Source organism: Chinchilla lanigera, unplaced genomic scaffold, assembly GCF_000276665.1.
Source record: "Chinchilla lanigera isolate Chin_1 unplaced genomic scaffold, ChiLan1.0 scaffold00001, whole genome shotgun sequence".
NCBI lineage: Eukaryota > Metazoa > Chordata > Mammalia > Rodentia > Chinchillidae > Chinchilla > Chinchilla lanigera.
Genome location: NW_004955402.1, coordinates 12,631,146 through 12,648,016, shown reverse-complemented (window position 1 = coordinate 12,648,016; position 16,871 = coordinate 12,631,146). Strand labels below are relative to the sequence as shown.

The 16,871-nt window shown below is 36.8% G+C and overlaps 1 protein-coding gene across 4 annotated transcripts in view; it reads left to right on the top strand.

Annotated features, from left to right (window-relative positions):
* Nucleotides 1-16,871, top strand: part of Osbpl1a (oxysterol binding protein-like 1A) — a 188,574-nt gene that overhangs the window by 70,687 nt on the left and 101,016 nt on the right. For all 4 annotated transcript variants that reach the window (XM_005372715.2, XM_005372716.2, XM_013504468.1 and 1 more), the window contains 2 exons: nucleotides 244-325; nucleotides 12,384-12,490. In XM_005372715.2, coding sequence (XP_005372772.1) covers nucleotides 244-325; nucleotides 12,384-12,490 — 189 coding nt within the window. The remainder of the gene's footprint in view (nucleotides 1-243; nucleotides 326-12,383; nucleotides 12,491-16,871) is intronic.

The following is a 16,871-nucleotide window of genomic DNA, read 5'->3' as shown; positions in this document are numbered from 1 at the left end:
TGTGCTCGCTTTGTAGCCTATGCTGGTCTTGCACTTCAAAGATCCTCCTGCCTCAGCCTCCCGAGTGCTAGAATTACAGGCATGTGCCACCATGCCCAGCAAATACTCAGTTTCTAAGGGAATTTTATTTCATCTCTTTTCTTTTTGTAAGGAATGAGTCAGTGAAAGTTTTGACAGAAACAGTAAACTATAAATAATGTAGAAATTCTTTATTTATTTAACTTTTTTTCTTTCTTTTTCCAGAAAGCAAAAGCATGTCAACAGAGGCTTGATACCGAAATTTCCACCTTTCTCAAAATGATGAAGGAGTATGACATGGCTAAAGGTAAAAAAGACAAACATTATCAGTCACCCTTTAACACAACCCATTTTCAGACATATTGATCCTTTAGAGTTTTGTACATTTTTGACAACTTGTGGCTTTGAATTCAGAATATATTTTATGAAACTATTTTGAAATTTAAAAATGGCTATTTAAAATTTTTATTCTCTGAAGATGTTTGTTTTATAGAGTAATATTGTTTTTAACACATTTAATATTTCTTTTAAGAAAAAGAAAAGCCAATTTAAAGTTAAAATTTCACAGGCTTTAAGGAATTGTGCTTGTGAGTACTCCAGAAGCCTCATCTTAGGCTTGACTCTGCCCTGTTACTAGTTGTTTCTTTGAATTGTACTTTTAACTCCTATGTGTCTCAGTTCTCCTATCTGTTCATTAAAGGGGCTTGTTGTTGCTTGGTTTTGGACTTTCATGATTCTATGAATGTATATATAAGCTTATCTAATTACTAATCTTTCAGTTATAACTTTTTATATCTTTAATCTGCATTAGTTATAAATTAGGAAGGACTGACTACAGATAGCCTAAAAATGCAATTTAACTATTGAGAAAACATTGTTTATTCCTGTGTAAATGAAAAAAAATGCACCATGTTTCTTAGAGTTTAAGCACTTAACATTTGCTTACACTATGGTCATGATGTGTAAAAGTGACTCCATTAAAATACAAGTGATTTAGTTACCTAAGAGTTTATGATGACTGATTTTTATTGTGAGCTAGTTTCCCCCAGTGGACTCCCAGGTTCAGTTTATATGTTACAGGATTATATCCACATGTATCTCCAGCATCCCTTTACTAAAGTTCAATAGATATTACTTTGATTTTTCCATATTTTGGTCAGTAGTGATAGCTTCAGGAAGGAATCATCTTAATTACTAATTACAGACTGGATTATTTAATACTTAGCATTGTTCATTACAGTGGACTTTTATTTTTTATTTTTTTTTAAAATCTTTTTTGATACTGGGAATCAAACTCACAGCTCACGCTTGCCAGGCAGGCACTGTGCCACTGAACTATATCCCTAGCCACAGTGGACTTTTAAAATAACAGCTTCATTAGATATGACTCATATAACATAGAATTCACCCACGTACAGTATACAATTCAGTGGTTTTTAGTATATTTACAGAATTATGCAACTCTGGCTGTCAATGGGCCTTTGAAACAGCGTCTTCACTAAGAATCATCAAGAGTCAGAAGAGATACTAACATTTAAAAGGTGTTCTTTAAAAAAAATCCAGTGATTTACTCATTTAACACTGACCAAAGCAAAAAAAATTATATCAGAGCTGCAACAAAACTAAGTGGTTGTTGTTTTTATACCTTGAGACAAATCTGGGTTCAGGTGACCTATGTGCACATCACTTTTAATGATGTACCAGCAATGATTCCTTCCACTCTGGAGGACCTGGTAACACATGAACTTGCTTAGAGAGATGCGTAACATTCGGTAGCACAAAAGAGATTTTCCTTTTGGTAAGTGCCATCTGGATGACTTGAAGATCCTTGTCTATTATCTGACACCCCTGTTTTGTACATCTACAGGAAAACCTAATGGGCCTTCGCTGCTTGTTAAATGTCTGAATGCGGAAAGAAAAAGTAATTCACTGGGCTTATTACAAATTACTGTGAACACTTTCTGAAAGATTAGTGCAGAGAAATACCATTACATTTTAAATAAATAGTAAATAAATAGGTTAGAATAATTTCATGAATGGAATAGGAAAGTTGAAGGTAACAATGACTGTTCTAATGCCAAGGCCTTGTGGGAAACAGATACATGTCCTGCTCCAAACTACCTCTGGAACTTCTCAGGATTTATGCTACGAGTTTCTCTTTGTTCATTAAAAAAAGGTTTGGTCCTTTCATTTGTTTCTTCTTAGTAACAGAGAGTCTTTTTTGTCTGTGACTTGTACTCTGAGTAACATTTTGGCTGTTCTTTTAGGATCACCATGCACAGTATATTAGCTGTTGTTATTTTCTAATTACTTTGTTATGAAATTTTTATTTTTTCATAGAAGAGAGCTTCTAAAATTTTCCTTATTAATGTCTACCTGTATTACATAAAAATAAATTTAAAAAAGAAAACCCAAAATGTTTGTGGAAAGAATTTAGATCATGTGGTTGTAGTTGTTAGTGAAACGGTGTTAATTTTAGGGCCTAGAATCCTTTCTTTTAATCAGATTTCTACCACGCTGGTTCTGCCCGTTACCTTCTCAAATCAAGCCAGGTTATGGCGGTAGCCCGCCTTCCAACCTCCTGGCTCGTGAGGCTCCCTGTGCACTTGTCCTGAGGTTGCTGTATCAGAAGACTTTGAAAGAAGTACACCGACTCATATCCCATGAGGTATTACATTGCTGTTGCCAGATTAACCTTTGCTCCCATTTTGGTACTGGGGATTGATCTCAGGGTCTCACAAATGCTGGGCAAGTGCTTTACCACTGAGCTACATCCCTAGCCCTTTTTTATTTTCTATTATTATTACTATTATTAGTAGTAGTAGTCTGTTTGAGACTAGAGTTTTGCTGTGCAGTTCAGGCTGGCCTTGAATTTATTTTGGAGCCCAGGCTGGCCTCAAGCTCACAGCGATCCTCTTGTCTCAGCCTCTTGAGTGCTGGGATTACAGGCATGTGCCACCACACGTGGTCTGCCCTTTATATCTTGAGGTAGAGTCTTGCTAAATTGGCTAGGCTAAGCTCAAACTTGAGAACCTTCTGCTTTGCCTTTCAAGGGGCCAGGATTATAGACATTTGCCACCATGCCCAGCTGCTGCCAGGTTAACTTTATAAAGGTACTTTTTATCTTAATTTTTCTCTCTGCCTCCATGTCTGTATGTCCTTCCCACCCCACCTTTACATGGGATCTTGCTGTGTTGTCTAGGCTGGTCCCAGACTTCTGGGCTCAATCAGTCCTCCTGCTTCAGCCTTCTGTATAGCTTGGGCTGTACGTGAATCGCGCTGAACCGAGCTCATGATTATTTTTTTGATGTTGTTGCAAGTTTTTTATAGATCCTTGCTACTATGGAATAAAATGTGAAATCTTCACCCTGGCCTTTAAGGACTTCATAGTCTGGCCAGCTAAAATTAGGTAAACAGTTTTTAAGCTTTATTTCCAATTATTTTTTCTCATTAACCTTGTAAAATACCTTTGACCAGAAAACTGATTTGGTTGCTGTCTTAAGCTGGAAATGTTTGCTACTGAACTACTTCATTTTCATGAACAGACCTTAAACCTAATTTCTGTTGAATGCGTGCTGAAGTTTCTATATCAGGCATTGGTAGCACATAATTCAAGGCTTAGAAAATGCAGTATTGAAATCTGTTATTATTTTATCTTTATCAGAAGCCTGGTTGCAAAAATAAAATCACCAACCCTAATGAAACTTTGATAAGGTTTCTTGAATGCCTGGTGGTTAGTCAATATATCTCTAAATTTATCCTTAATGAGGTTTTTTTAATATAATAAATAATGTGCATATATACTTGATTCAGCACTGTAGTAACAGTCTTTTAGAAATGGGATTACTGGATGAAAGTGTATTTTTGAGCCTGCTGATGTATGTAGCTAAGTTGATTTCTTTTAAAGATGTTATTGAGCCAGGCATGGTGGCGCACGCCTGTAATCCCAGCACTTGGGAGGCTGAGGCAGGAGGACTGTTGCGAGTTCGAGGTCAACCTAGGCTGCAAAGTGAGTTCAAGACCACCTGCACTGCACAGTGAGACCCTGTCTGAAAAAGACCAAAAAAAAAAGAATTACTTTATCTGCCAATTTTAATGAATATACTTTATAACATTATTATTATTATTATTAATTATCATTATTTTTATTATTATCATTATTACCAGGGATTATCATTATTACCAGGGATTGAACTTAGGACCTTACGCTTGCCGGGCAGGTGCTTGTACCACTGAGCTATATCTCTGGCCCCTTTATCACATTATTAAATGTAGATAGTGGATAGTGGATCTCTGGTTAAAGAAATCAGGGTTGTTTTAGTTAGATAAAAGAAAAAATCTTAAAGGAAAAACACTTTGATTCAGCCAATTTAAAAGTTTCCTTAAAATCCTGGGCTTTGGGTAAACAGTTTTGCCACCTTGCCGGACTCAGGCCCCCATCCTCTCCCATGTGGACTATTAAAGCAACCTGCACATTGGATCTCAGATTCCACCCTGGCCTCTAGAGTTGTGCCCCGGGATCTTTCTCAAACAACAATGGATTGATGACCTTTGCTTGAGGCGTCCAGTGGCTTGAAGATGCCTCCCTTGGCAGGAAAGAGAAAGCCTAAAGCCCTGCAGAGCCTCGCAGCCCATTCACTTGTTGGTCCTCGTTCCTTCCACTGCCTCGCCTGCTCCTCTACAACCCTGTGGCCTTCTTGCTGTCCTTCACCCATCCAGGAACGTCCCTGCCTGGGGCCTTCAGTGTGCTGGCCCCTCTTCCCAGAAGCTTTTCTCCAGGGTACTCACTCTTACTTCCCTCGGTCTTTCTTCAAAAGGCCCTCTGGACTGCAGCTGCTGCCACCTGTGTTGGTTTGCTCGTCCACACACTCTCTGTGTGTGCCGCAGCCTGTTTTGCCAGGGCCTCCTTGGGCCAGGACTTCTGATGGACTTAGTACAGGGGAGGCCCATCCAGGGCGCCAGAGGAGAAGCAGGTCAGGGGTTAGCTCCACGCCCTGCAGCGGGGCTGTGGTTTAAAGTGCTTTTGGGTTCTTGCACCTGGCCGGTGGGCCCGTGGTCTGACTCCAACTCTTCTTCCTGGGTTTAGCAACACCATTCTGTGCACTCCCCTTTCCCTGTCCCACCCCTAGTGGTAACTGTGGCCTGCCAGCTGGTTTCTGTTAACTCCCTCGGCCTGCTTCACCTTTGTGACTGGTTTCTTTTAAAACACTTATCATCGCTTGAGCACACCAGCTCATCCTGCTGGGCCCTTACACCCTCCCATCCAAAATTTCAGTGCCCCTCAGCACTGGCTGTCCCTCTACCTTGCTTTGTTTTTTTTTGGAGTGGGGGATTGTCACCTTTTAGACTTCCTGTACATGACTGTCTGCCTCCCCTACTAGACTGTGAACTCCATAAGGGCAGGAATTTTTGTCTGTTTACCCGCAGCCCCTCCATAGCACATGCTCCCTGATGGAGGTCCCCGCCATGCATGGGTGAATGTAATAAATTTCCTATTTACCCGCCCTATACGTATATAACATTCCTTTTAAACTCACAAGTACTTAACTTGTTCTGGCAGGATAGTAAATGCACAACTTGGACCAGTCACTAAGACCTTCTAGAGACGAAATATGGAAGAAACTAGGAGAACTGGGGAGTATTCTGCGTTCCTTGAAATGCCGTTGACTTTCATATCCTCCCCACTTCTAGGCTCGGTTCTTTCAGACTGAGGCAAATCTTTAAAGTATTTCTTTTATTCAGGGTCTGTGAGTTGTAAAATCTCTATTTTAACCTTATTTCCCTTTCACTGGATCATAGTTATCTTCTGTTATGATTTAAAAATGTATTACTTGTACTGTCTTTGATTGTTTGCTCAGTCTTACATTCCTACCTCTGGTGGGCTGGGCAAGTTCGTTGAAGATAACAGTATGTAATGCGGCAACCATTGCTAATGGCTGTCATTTTGTTTTGAGGTCATGTATCATTATTGTTGCTTTTGTGTTGTTTTGTTTTTGTCTTCATTGTTGTTTTGTTAGTTTTTTTCTCTTTAAAATAAAAAAATAAAAATATAATTCCACATTGTCTTGACCTCTGATGTTCTCAAAGTGATTGTTGTAGGCATTTTTCACTTTGTCTTTGGTATTCTGCAGTTTTATTGTGTCTCTAGGTCTGCATTTTGTTGTTATTTCCATTTTATAGATAAGCTAAGGCAGAGAGAGTTTAGGTAATTTGCCAAAGAGCTAATAAACCCCCCCCTCAAAAAATGTCAGCATTTGACCCTAGGCAGCCTACTTCAAAGTCTGCTCTTATCTAGTCATCTGGTATAAATCAAGAATTCTGTTTACCCCTGAAACATGTATTTGATGTACAACCTGGCAATGTTGGTGATGTATCACCAGATCTGTGGGGTAAGATGGACTTTAAGGGCAGTCACATTAGTCTGTCTGCTGTCACTGAGGTGCTCAGATGCTCATCTCTGATTTCAAAGTTGAAGAGAGGATGGGATTGATACACAGCAGAAGTTTCCAGCTTACAATAAGGAACCCCCTTCCTTTTTTTCTTGTCAGTCTTTTTCCTTCTCTTTACCTATTTTCATATTCTTTCTTTTGTTCATTTCAAAAAAATGCATCGATTCACCCAGCTTTCCAGCCCAAATCATGGAGTCCTTTTAACGTTTTTCTCTGTACACCTTTCTTGGTTAGCTTAATGCTTTGTTCTCCTTTCTGTATCCCCCTACTGTTACTCTAAAATAGGCCATTAGCTGTCTCTGCCACAATTCTAGTAGTGGCAGAATCCCTCTTATCTTCATGGAATGTTCTGGAGTATACCTAGAAAGATGCTTCTTACAAAACAGACCTTGTTCCAGCCTCACTGGCAGGCTTCAGTGCCTTTGCATATAATCTAGACTCCAAGATGACTTCATGACCTAGGTCTACTCACTCCAGTCTTTCTTCCCCCTTCCCTCCTTGCACTGTCTGTTCAGCAACATGGAACTTTCCTTGTGCCTTAGGACCTTCGTACATGTTGTTCCCAAGGGGAGAAATACTTACTTTTCTTCATCTGTTACATGCACTTTGCTAAAACAACTTCTTGGCTTCTCTAGGATTAAAGTGTTTTTTACTATGTGTCCGAAGCACCCTGCACTTTCCCTATCACAGCAGCAGCAGTTGTTAGTGTCACTCTGGGTATTTCTGTTCCCTCTCTGGGCAGGCCTAGCCTTCTTGGTTGAAAGGACAGCAAAAGCAAGCAGGGTATTGGAGTGGGAACTTTTGCCTTTGGTCCGTGCTTTCTTTTAATGAGGTTGCGGAGTCTAGTCAGCAAGATGTGGGTATGAAACTAAGTGTTCTGTTGCTCATTTTCACTTCTGCCAAAGTCTGAGAAGACAGGTAAATATGGTCCCCTGCAGCGCTCTCAAGCATGTAGACTCATTTAATTTACTAAGACAGCATCAAATTCTTTCTCTCCTCACCTTATGCTTTGTGGCAGGGGCCTTCCCAAGGTGCCTCACCTGACCTTTCCACAGGTGGAGCTGCCTTGATACTCTGCATCTCTGCCTTAGTAATTACTGTTTACTTCATTGTAGTTTCCACTATGATCATTATCATAAGGTGAGGGGCCCACGGTAGAGTTGACTCAGGAGTGGTGCAATTTAGTGACAGCCTGACTACAATGAATCTTCCTCACCGCCCCACTTCACTCTCATTTGCAGAAGGATGCAAAACATGTACAGTTCTGCCGGCCGCTTTTCTGCTTGGATTTCAGAAGCTCTCAGTGCATTGGCACTGACTTTTCTAAAGTTTTTGGAATAATTCATTTTTCCCCCAACTAATCTTATGCCTTCTCTCCTACTAGTCTAAATTATCTAAGGTAATTGTTTGTTTTCTATTTTCCTTGCTATACAGCAAGCTGTTAGGACAAAAAGTGGTTGTCTCCTTCCGACACCTTCATCACTAGTGCCTAATATGAAGCCCGCCACCTGGTAGATGAAATTATCTCACGTTCTAGGGTTTTCATTGATCATAATTCTGAAACTATTTTCCTCTCAGGACTAATATTTTTAGTACTACTTGAAAATACATATATTTTAGTTAATTTTTTGGCTTAAATTTAGCAATAGAAATATTGTTCTTCAAGGTCCAATTCAAGTCCCACTTTTTTTTTTTTTAACAAAGTTCACCTGATCAGTCTGTTACAGTTCCCTTGTCAAAATATTTAATATTTTTAAAAATATGCACATCTTTACTGTTTATGTTTTATGACATCCCTGATACCATCATTTTGTTCTTTACTCATGCTTATTTCATACATTCTAGTTTGAACATGTATTTTATCTTCCAGTGCATTGGTGTAAATTCCCTAGATACGGATACACAGATAGAGCAGTCAGAAGGACTTATGCAGTAGATGGTTTTTCAAATCAGCTCTGAACTTAGACAAAAAAGCTAAATTTATATTCTTGCATCTTATATTGTCATGTTTCTTGATTTTTTTCAAGTTACAGTTTTATGTTGCATTTGTAAAAGTTTGGTTGATTTATTTTTATGTTCAAATATCTTTTCTCCCTTTTGAGGAGTACTAATTTTCTGATGAGTGCATATAATTCCAATTAGTGTGAAAGCCAGTGTTTTATTATTTTTTTTTTTTTTGCCAGTGTTTTATTAAATACCTCCTTCATTCAGGATGGATCAATTCTTGCTGTACATAGTCATATGCATTACATTTTTCCCATCCAAATTATCCATGTCAGTATTTTTAAAATTATAATCTTTAGCTTTGTCACTAGCTTAGTTTTGGGGCTATTCTGTTGTATTTGTATTTGAACAGAAAAAAATAGAGAGATAACAGCATTACTAGAAGGACAAGGAAGGCAAAGCAATGAAATGCCATTCATTCTGGGTTTTTTTTTTCCTTTTAAATATCTTGTCCCAAATGATAGAAATATTTGGATAGTGACATGTTGAAAAACAACAAAATGTATCTTCTCGTGTCTCAAGTAGAAAACAAGACGTCATTTACAAATTACCAGTTTCTCAATGTGCCCTAATTGGCAGTTATGGTAATATAACTGAAAATGTTTCCATCTTCCATTTTTTTCAGTAAAGTACAATTCTTTTTCCATGTAAAATAAAATAACCCAAAAGCATTTGGGATTTCTGTGCATAGATATAATTTCCTCATTCATTTAGGATACATTTGAGTCTTCTTTATTATTGTTCAGAGCTCAGTGGAGGGTGTTTGAAGGGGTAAAGAGGTCTAGAATTTATAGGAGTAACAGAGATACAGTACCCACCCAGTGCTTCCTGTCCTGTGTTAGAAGTGCACTGGCTGCTGCTGGAGCCCGGGAGAGAGGCCGTGTCCCACAGTCATGTTTCAGGAAGGCTTTGCAGGGGAAGATGGCATTTGAACTAGGCTTGAAAGAAAATAATTTTTTTGTTAAATGGAGAAACTTCTGCATATGAATTATTATTTCCAGTATCAGGAAAGAAGGAAAATCTTGAACAAATGTTTGTAAGAACTAAAGTAGAAGATGATTTCTAGGTAAACGAGTATTTCCAGGAAAACACTGTGGCTGAAAGCGATCAAGTTTATGAGGCAATTAGGTGTTGGGCTAGAGAGTGTGAACTTTTTCTGTATTAGGACAGTAGACTTGTCTGTATTCATATTTAGTTTGTTAACATATTAAAAGAAAATTCCTTTCCCACTACTTTTTTTTTGGTACCAGGATTCAAACTCAGGACCTTACACTTGTCATGCAGGTGCTGTGCCACTGAGCTATATCACCGGCCGTTTCCCACTACTTTTAAAACTTACTCAATTAAAAATTGTATAGTATAATCATGGAAAATGACAGATTGTGAGCTTTTTATGTCTCTAAAGTTAAGCTTTTCCATAGCTCTTACAGCAGCTTTCCTGATTTCAAAATATTTTTAGCACAAAAGTAATTTTTTTCCTTAAAATTAACATTCAGATTCTTATAGTAGGCCAAATAAGGTAATATACTGGTCTTGTTGCATTTATTTTTGGCAGGACGGTCTCTAAATATTAACTGGCTAAAACGTATTTACACTGATTCCCAGTTGGTCACTTTCCTAGAAGGGTAGCATTTTTATTTCTTTTTACGTAACAGTACAGAAACATCATTATATAAGAAGCATGCCAGTGTGAGTTGAATAACCCTGATGTGCTGCACCACAGTGTAGCATATGCCAAGTTCCTCAGTTCTTAAACCGTGCCACTGCGCAAGCTAATACTTATTTTAAGACCTTATTTTAACACTAGGTTGTCAGAGAAATTAGATTACTTTTTTTGTGTGGGATGCTGAGTGTTTAACCCAGGACCTCATGCATGCTAAGCACACAATCTACCACTGAGCTATATACCCCCATATTAGATAACCTTGATTTTGTTTTAGACAAAAGAATTTGTATGTATGTATGAATTAATGAATAAGTAAATAAAATACCTTTTGAAAGCTTATAGAATTAGTTTTAAGCATACTTAAGTATTTCTAATAATGTATTTGGACAATGAGTATTGAAAGTATAGATTATCTTAAAATGTCTCAACTGGGAATATTGAAGCATGTTATGGTATTTAACGAAAGAAATAGATCCATGACAATTCCCCTTTCATCTTTCTGTCATCTGTACTATGAAAATGGAAAATTACTAGATTACCCAAGAAATTTAGGAAGACAGAGGCTGTGTCGGCTTTTTCTTGTACGTATCCTCACAGTACTCAATCCACAGCTCTTTGTGACATCTGCTGAGGTACTGTTTAAGTCATATGGCATCTAGCATATGGTAATTTCTGTTGCTATTTAGCCGCTAAGTAGAGAATAAATCACAATGTGTATCAAAGATTCAAAGTGAAAACTAAAGTATGTAAGGTCAGATTTATTTGGGTATAGTAATTTTCACTTATTTGAGTTTTGTTAAGAATAGCTAGTAATAGGAAACTCTTAGTCCACAAGATGAAAATATCATGAAATAACATTTGGTCTTCACATCTGGATAGTAATGAAAGGTTGTTTGTATCTTTCTTCCTTCACGGTGACCTTTTCCTTTCACTGCCCACTTTTGTGAGTTTTGAGGAATAATTTTTCCAAGAAGAGGATTTTCTTGGTTCATATAAGGCTCATTAATGGGGAAAATTTGGAAATATTTGAAGAAAGACTAGAGGTTAATATTCACAATTTTGTCAGTCGGAAACATCAGCTGTTTGGTATGGGTTCCTAGTAGATGAGCTTTGGTATTTTGGTACTGAATGACAGTCTTACACTGTCTTCCCCTTACAACAGTCACTGCATTTCCCATTTGAAAAGTTTGGTTTGCTCATGGTTTACTCATGAGTGTTCCATGTCTTACTATATAATATTTGCAAACTGTTGATACTTGGATTTGCTTGATTGTGTTTATGACTTCATTTACTATATTAACATTATTTTAACATGATTTTGAATACAAGTACGTTACAGATTTAATTTTCTTCTTTTAAGTCGTAGGATTTTTATTTGATGGAGGGGTAGATTTAGACGATCTTAATATGTAGCTAACCAAAAGCCAAAATACATTTCTCTTGTGTCAGTCTGGGTAAGATAGAACATTTTGCTTGTTTTTAAGTGATATATGTCCATTTTGCAGCTTTTTCCCTTGTTTTTGCTTATTATGAATGGGTTAACTGTGTTAAGATTTTCTTTAGTGGACCAAGAAAGATAGTGATCCTACCTTTTGTTGTTCCCAATTTAAATAAAACAATAAAAGATATTTGGCCTCCACAGGGATGCATTTTTAATGCCACACATTTGTCCAAGTAAGAACTAGAGGAAGTTGAGTTCATGCTGCTTCAGATGTTAGCTACCATGTCAGCTACAGACTTATTTTTGTCCCTTTTTAGCACTTTGCTTTGGAATAAAATTATTTATCTAGCATAGACATCATGAAAGAAAGTGTTACTCTTATAAGCAGTGCTGTCAGTCCTGTCACCTGCTTTCTTAAACATTATATACTGTGCCTACTTCCTATTTTACACAGTTTTCTTTTACTGTCAGTACTTCTTTTTATAGGATGTAGGCCAGTGGTGGCACACCTGTGGCACACGTGGTGCAGCAGCCTTGTTTGTATCACTGAAAGCTCTCAAAGGTGTGCCTTCACCCACCGAGGCCTTTCTAGGGAAAGGCTTCATCTTTGTTCTATACCAGCTCATGTACCCTGGTTATAGTAGGTGATGAATGACAGTGCCCAAGAAACACAGTGTTGTGTGTACTTTGCTTAAGACACTTGGGAGGAAAAATGAAGCAAGTAAGTATAAAAATGTTTTTGTGGTCTTAGTTTACCTTAAGTTACTTAAAATTCCACTCATTGTATTTCTTTTTATATTTATAGAAATGCTTCCATCATTTCTTCAGAAAGTTGAAGCTGTCTCTGAAGCTTCTAGAGAAACTTGTGTCGCTTTGAGTGACTGCCTTAATCTGTTCACTAAACAAGAAGAGGTAAGTTGTTTGGAATTTAATTTTTAAAATAATTGTCGGGGTATCACATACTTGATCATGCAGTAAGTCATTGTTTTCAAATTGTTGAAAAGCAATATTTATTATTATTATTATTATTATTATTAAAGGAAAGCTTCATTTTCAGTAAAATTTGGAATGTATTCTTGGTTAAGCAGTGATTCTAAAATAACTAAAATTCAGAATTTGTTTGAATTTATTGATGTAGCCATACTTTAAAAAAAATTCTTTTGCTTTTTTTAGATTTTTAAGTTTAATTTAATACTTTAATTTTATTTTTTGTGTATGGAGCTGGGGTTTTGTGTATGGAGCTGGTGTATTATTTGTGTGTGGAGCTGGGGTTCAAACCTAGGTCTTTGTGGATGCAAGGCAAGAACTCTACCATTGAGTCACACCCCAGCCCTGAGGGAGACATATTTAACAAATATAATTAACATCACTCTGCCAAGGATTGTTGTGACATTTCAGTAGAAGGGATATGAAAATATTCTAGAAACAAAACAGCTTTATATGAAAAATCTATAATGCTTATATGTAGGAAATATTGTTATCCTTACCTATGGAAATTGATCTCAGCAGATGACAGTTTTTTGTGTTTTGTTTCCCCTTGGTCTCTTCTTGTTCAACCATATGCCGTTTGCTTTTGGGTGAAAGGGATACACTAATTTGTTAATAATTCTTTTTTTAAGGACTAAAAAGTTGTAAATATTCCCTTTGGGTTTCTAAACTAGTATTTTTATTTATTTTGTCATATGATTTTAAACCAAGTGGCAGGCCAGGCATGTGGTACATGTCTGTACTCCCAGCACTTGGGAGGCTGAGGCAGGAGGATTGCCATGAGTTTGAGGCCAGCCTGAACTACATAATGAGACCATGTCTTACCCCCGCCCCTCATGTCAATAAGCTTTCTTTTCCATTTTGTTAACTTCTACATATATGTTTAACCATCATTTTTTATGTTTAATCATCACTAACTTTTTATGTTGATACTTAATTTCTTAGTATATTTGTTCTTTTGGTTAAAGATTAGGTTTTAGCAAAATGACAGAAAAATGGATTTCTGTACTGTTTACTTTTTATTTTGATACAGGGTCTCATCAAATTTAAAGCTGCCCAGGTTGGGCTCAAATTTGCGCTCCTTCTGTCTCAGCCTCTGAGAGTGCCAGGATTTCAAGTGTGTGCCACCACACCTTGTTTATATGTTTTTCTTACATGTAAAAATCTAAAATTTTATTTTCCCGTGATTAAAATGGAAGCTTTGTGAATTCATGTATAGTTTTTGAAATGCTATGTTTGTTGTGTGTGCCACACATTCTACATATCTGTTTGAAAAGTACGGAAAATGGGAAAATATTAATCTGAATTCTTTTAAAACTGTATTTTTGTTATTTACTTTTTTAGGTTTTTTTAATTAATTGATTTTGTTCTTGGGAAATTAAAGGGGGTTGAGGGGGAAAAAAGGAATTGAAATGTGTTATGTACATGTACCAATTTCCTACAGTGAACATAATTATGTACTGCAAACATGTACTAATAAAAGTCAAAACAAAAAGAAAAAAATCTTACAGAAAGACTTCCAACAGAATTCTGTTACTATTAGAGGAAAACATAATTGTCATTAAGCATTTTAAATGGTTGATTCTTCTAATATTGTTTTTAAAATACTTTCTCAGCACTTCCGCTTTTGTTCATTTGCAGATTTCATGTGCTAGTTTATTTAAGTGATGAACAGTGTGTATAAATCTGAATAAATTGGTAGCATTGTAGAACATCTTTGAAATTAACAAACTGTGATGTCAGGATTCACGTAGTATTTAACACATTGTACAACCAAATTCCTTTCAACATTTTTTATGTGATTACCTGATGGATGTGTTGGTATCTTTTTTTTCTGTGTAGGGATGCACGATTTTAAGGCAGAACAACAGATAAGTCATGTGTTGTGTTGATGGTCTTCAATCTCTGGAGAAGTCAACCTTTTCTGATTTTCACACTGTTTGCTTAAGCCCCAGACACCTCTCTTTGTTAAAAACGTAGGTTTGCAAGAGTATTAGCTTTGCATTTAGACTGTGTAACTTCTTTTAGCTTCTTAAATTTGTCATGAGGATTAAATATGATAATGTAAGCACAATCCTCCACATAGTGCCTGATGCGCAGTAACCCCTACAGTTGTAGGATCCTAGGTAATTTACACTAGTAATCCCTTTTCATAATGGGCTTGGAGCTTTTGTGTCTTTAAAATTGCGTTTGCTTTGGGAAGAGGTCGTGTGATCTAAAGATTTATTTGACTACTTGTGGAATGATTCTATTGTTTTATCTTTATCACTTATTACACAGCAATAGACTACTAATGTTTGTCTTTGTTTTATGTCTTCATTTTAAAGGAAACCATGTAGGAAGTTATTAGGAACAATGGTCTGAATGTCTAATGAATCAGTTTTAAATCTATCTTTGACTGCGGGACAAGTTTCTATAAAACGAAAATATATAAACATCTCAGAGCTGGATATGGTCCACAGCTGTACACAGCTAAATAATATGTTTGGAATGCAGCATTCATTTCATAACTTGCATTTCATGTTTCAGATTTTTAGAGGATCTTTAGGATAGCTTTTTAGTAATTTTATGAAATACCATCTTCCAGTAAAATTTATGGATTCATAGAAGAAAAATTGTAGAGAGGTCTCCCAAAATACTTGAGAAATAAGTGGCATCCTTGAATGTGGTTTTTTAAATGCTTAAGTATTACATCAGAATAACTTAATTGAGATCAGGGTGGCATAATCACATTCTTTACTGCCTTATCTGGCATTCATTTCTATTATCTGGAAATTTTTTAAACAGAACAGTTACAGACTTTGATCTCCCATAGACTTGAGTGTACTTCCTGGCTCTGCTACATAATTTCGTTTCAACTCAGCTTTTAAATACACTCTCCTGTTTAAAATGATGGCCCGTTAAAACACCTGTGGATTGTTTTGACCCATAAATGGGATTATAATAGCGAAACACTTGTGTTGTGTGTGCTGCAAAACAGGGATGGGTAGGAATGAGTGACCTCAGTCCCCATAGCAGCAGACCTACTTCTATTTTAATCTTTTTTTTAAAATGTAACACATTTACTTTGTATTTTTTGTGTATGGCGGTTCTGGGGATTGCACCCAGGGCCTGTCACATGCTAGGCAAGTGTGCTACTACTGAGTCACATCCCCAGCCCACACATTTAATACTTACCTAAAACTGTAAAACTCAATTTTAAGTTTTCTAGTTTTCTCAGGATTATGCTTTTGTTTGTTAATAAGTACCCTGTGCCTTTATACAAAGATATCTTAGAGGATGCTTTTTATAGAACCATGTGCTTTTTAGCTAAATGTCTAAATCTTGCTAATACTTCTTGAATTCTTTTTTTTTTTTTTTTTTTTTTGAGACAGGGTTTCTCCGGTACCGGGAACCGAACTCACGACCTTGCGCTTGCCAGGCAAGCGCTTTTGCCGCTGAGCTAAATCCCCAGCCCCTGGTTTTTCTTACTTACAAAGACATTTTTTAATACCACAACAGCAAAAATTCACTAAATAAATCCAGTAGTCAGTTCCTAAATTATTGAGAAGTTACAAAGGTTCAAATTGAAAGGAAAAATAAATACAAGTGTTAGAGGTGTCCACACAGTTTATATGGGCTGGAAATTGAATAAAATTAAGAAAGGAGTTTTATTTGTGCGTATTTATGTACTCTCTCCATATTTAGAGTAGAGGTAAAAGCTAATTAGACTTAAAAGCATTTTGAAAAAGATGTTTCCAAATAGTAGTTTAAATTAATGGCAAATATGCCCTAAACTAATGGGTGAAATAGACTAATAATCAAACTGTTGCACACAGTAACTTAGTTGTAGAGTAGGTGACACTGGCCAATAACTGAGATGTTGGAAGTGAGAGAAAAGGAACAGGCATTTACACCCAGGTAGGAAGGAATATGTCCAGGGTCTTCCCAGTTAGAGTTTAACATGGAAACAAAGTAATATAGTGGTAGCTGGGTTCACAAACTTAATTCCTCCATAACTCTGGTTACAAACAGAACTGGTCACAAAGCAAATCAAATTTCCCCAGAAGGGTCAATTTAAAAAGTTTAATCCATTCTGAACCACGTAAATTTTTTAATCATAAAAATATGAGACAGGGCTTAACAGCACAGTGCCTGCCTGCCAAGCACAAGGTCCTGAGTTCAATTCCCAGTACTTACCAAAAAAACTTTAAACAGACTATGAAACAAAGCACAGTACAGCACAGCATGGAAGGACAGAATACTACACTTGTTTGTGGTCACGTCTAGGGTGGAGGACAGGAAGATGACTGGGGAGGAGGTTATT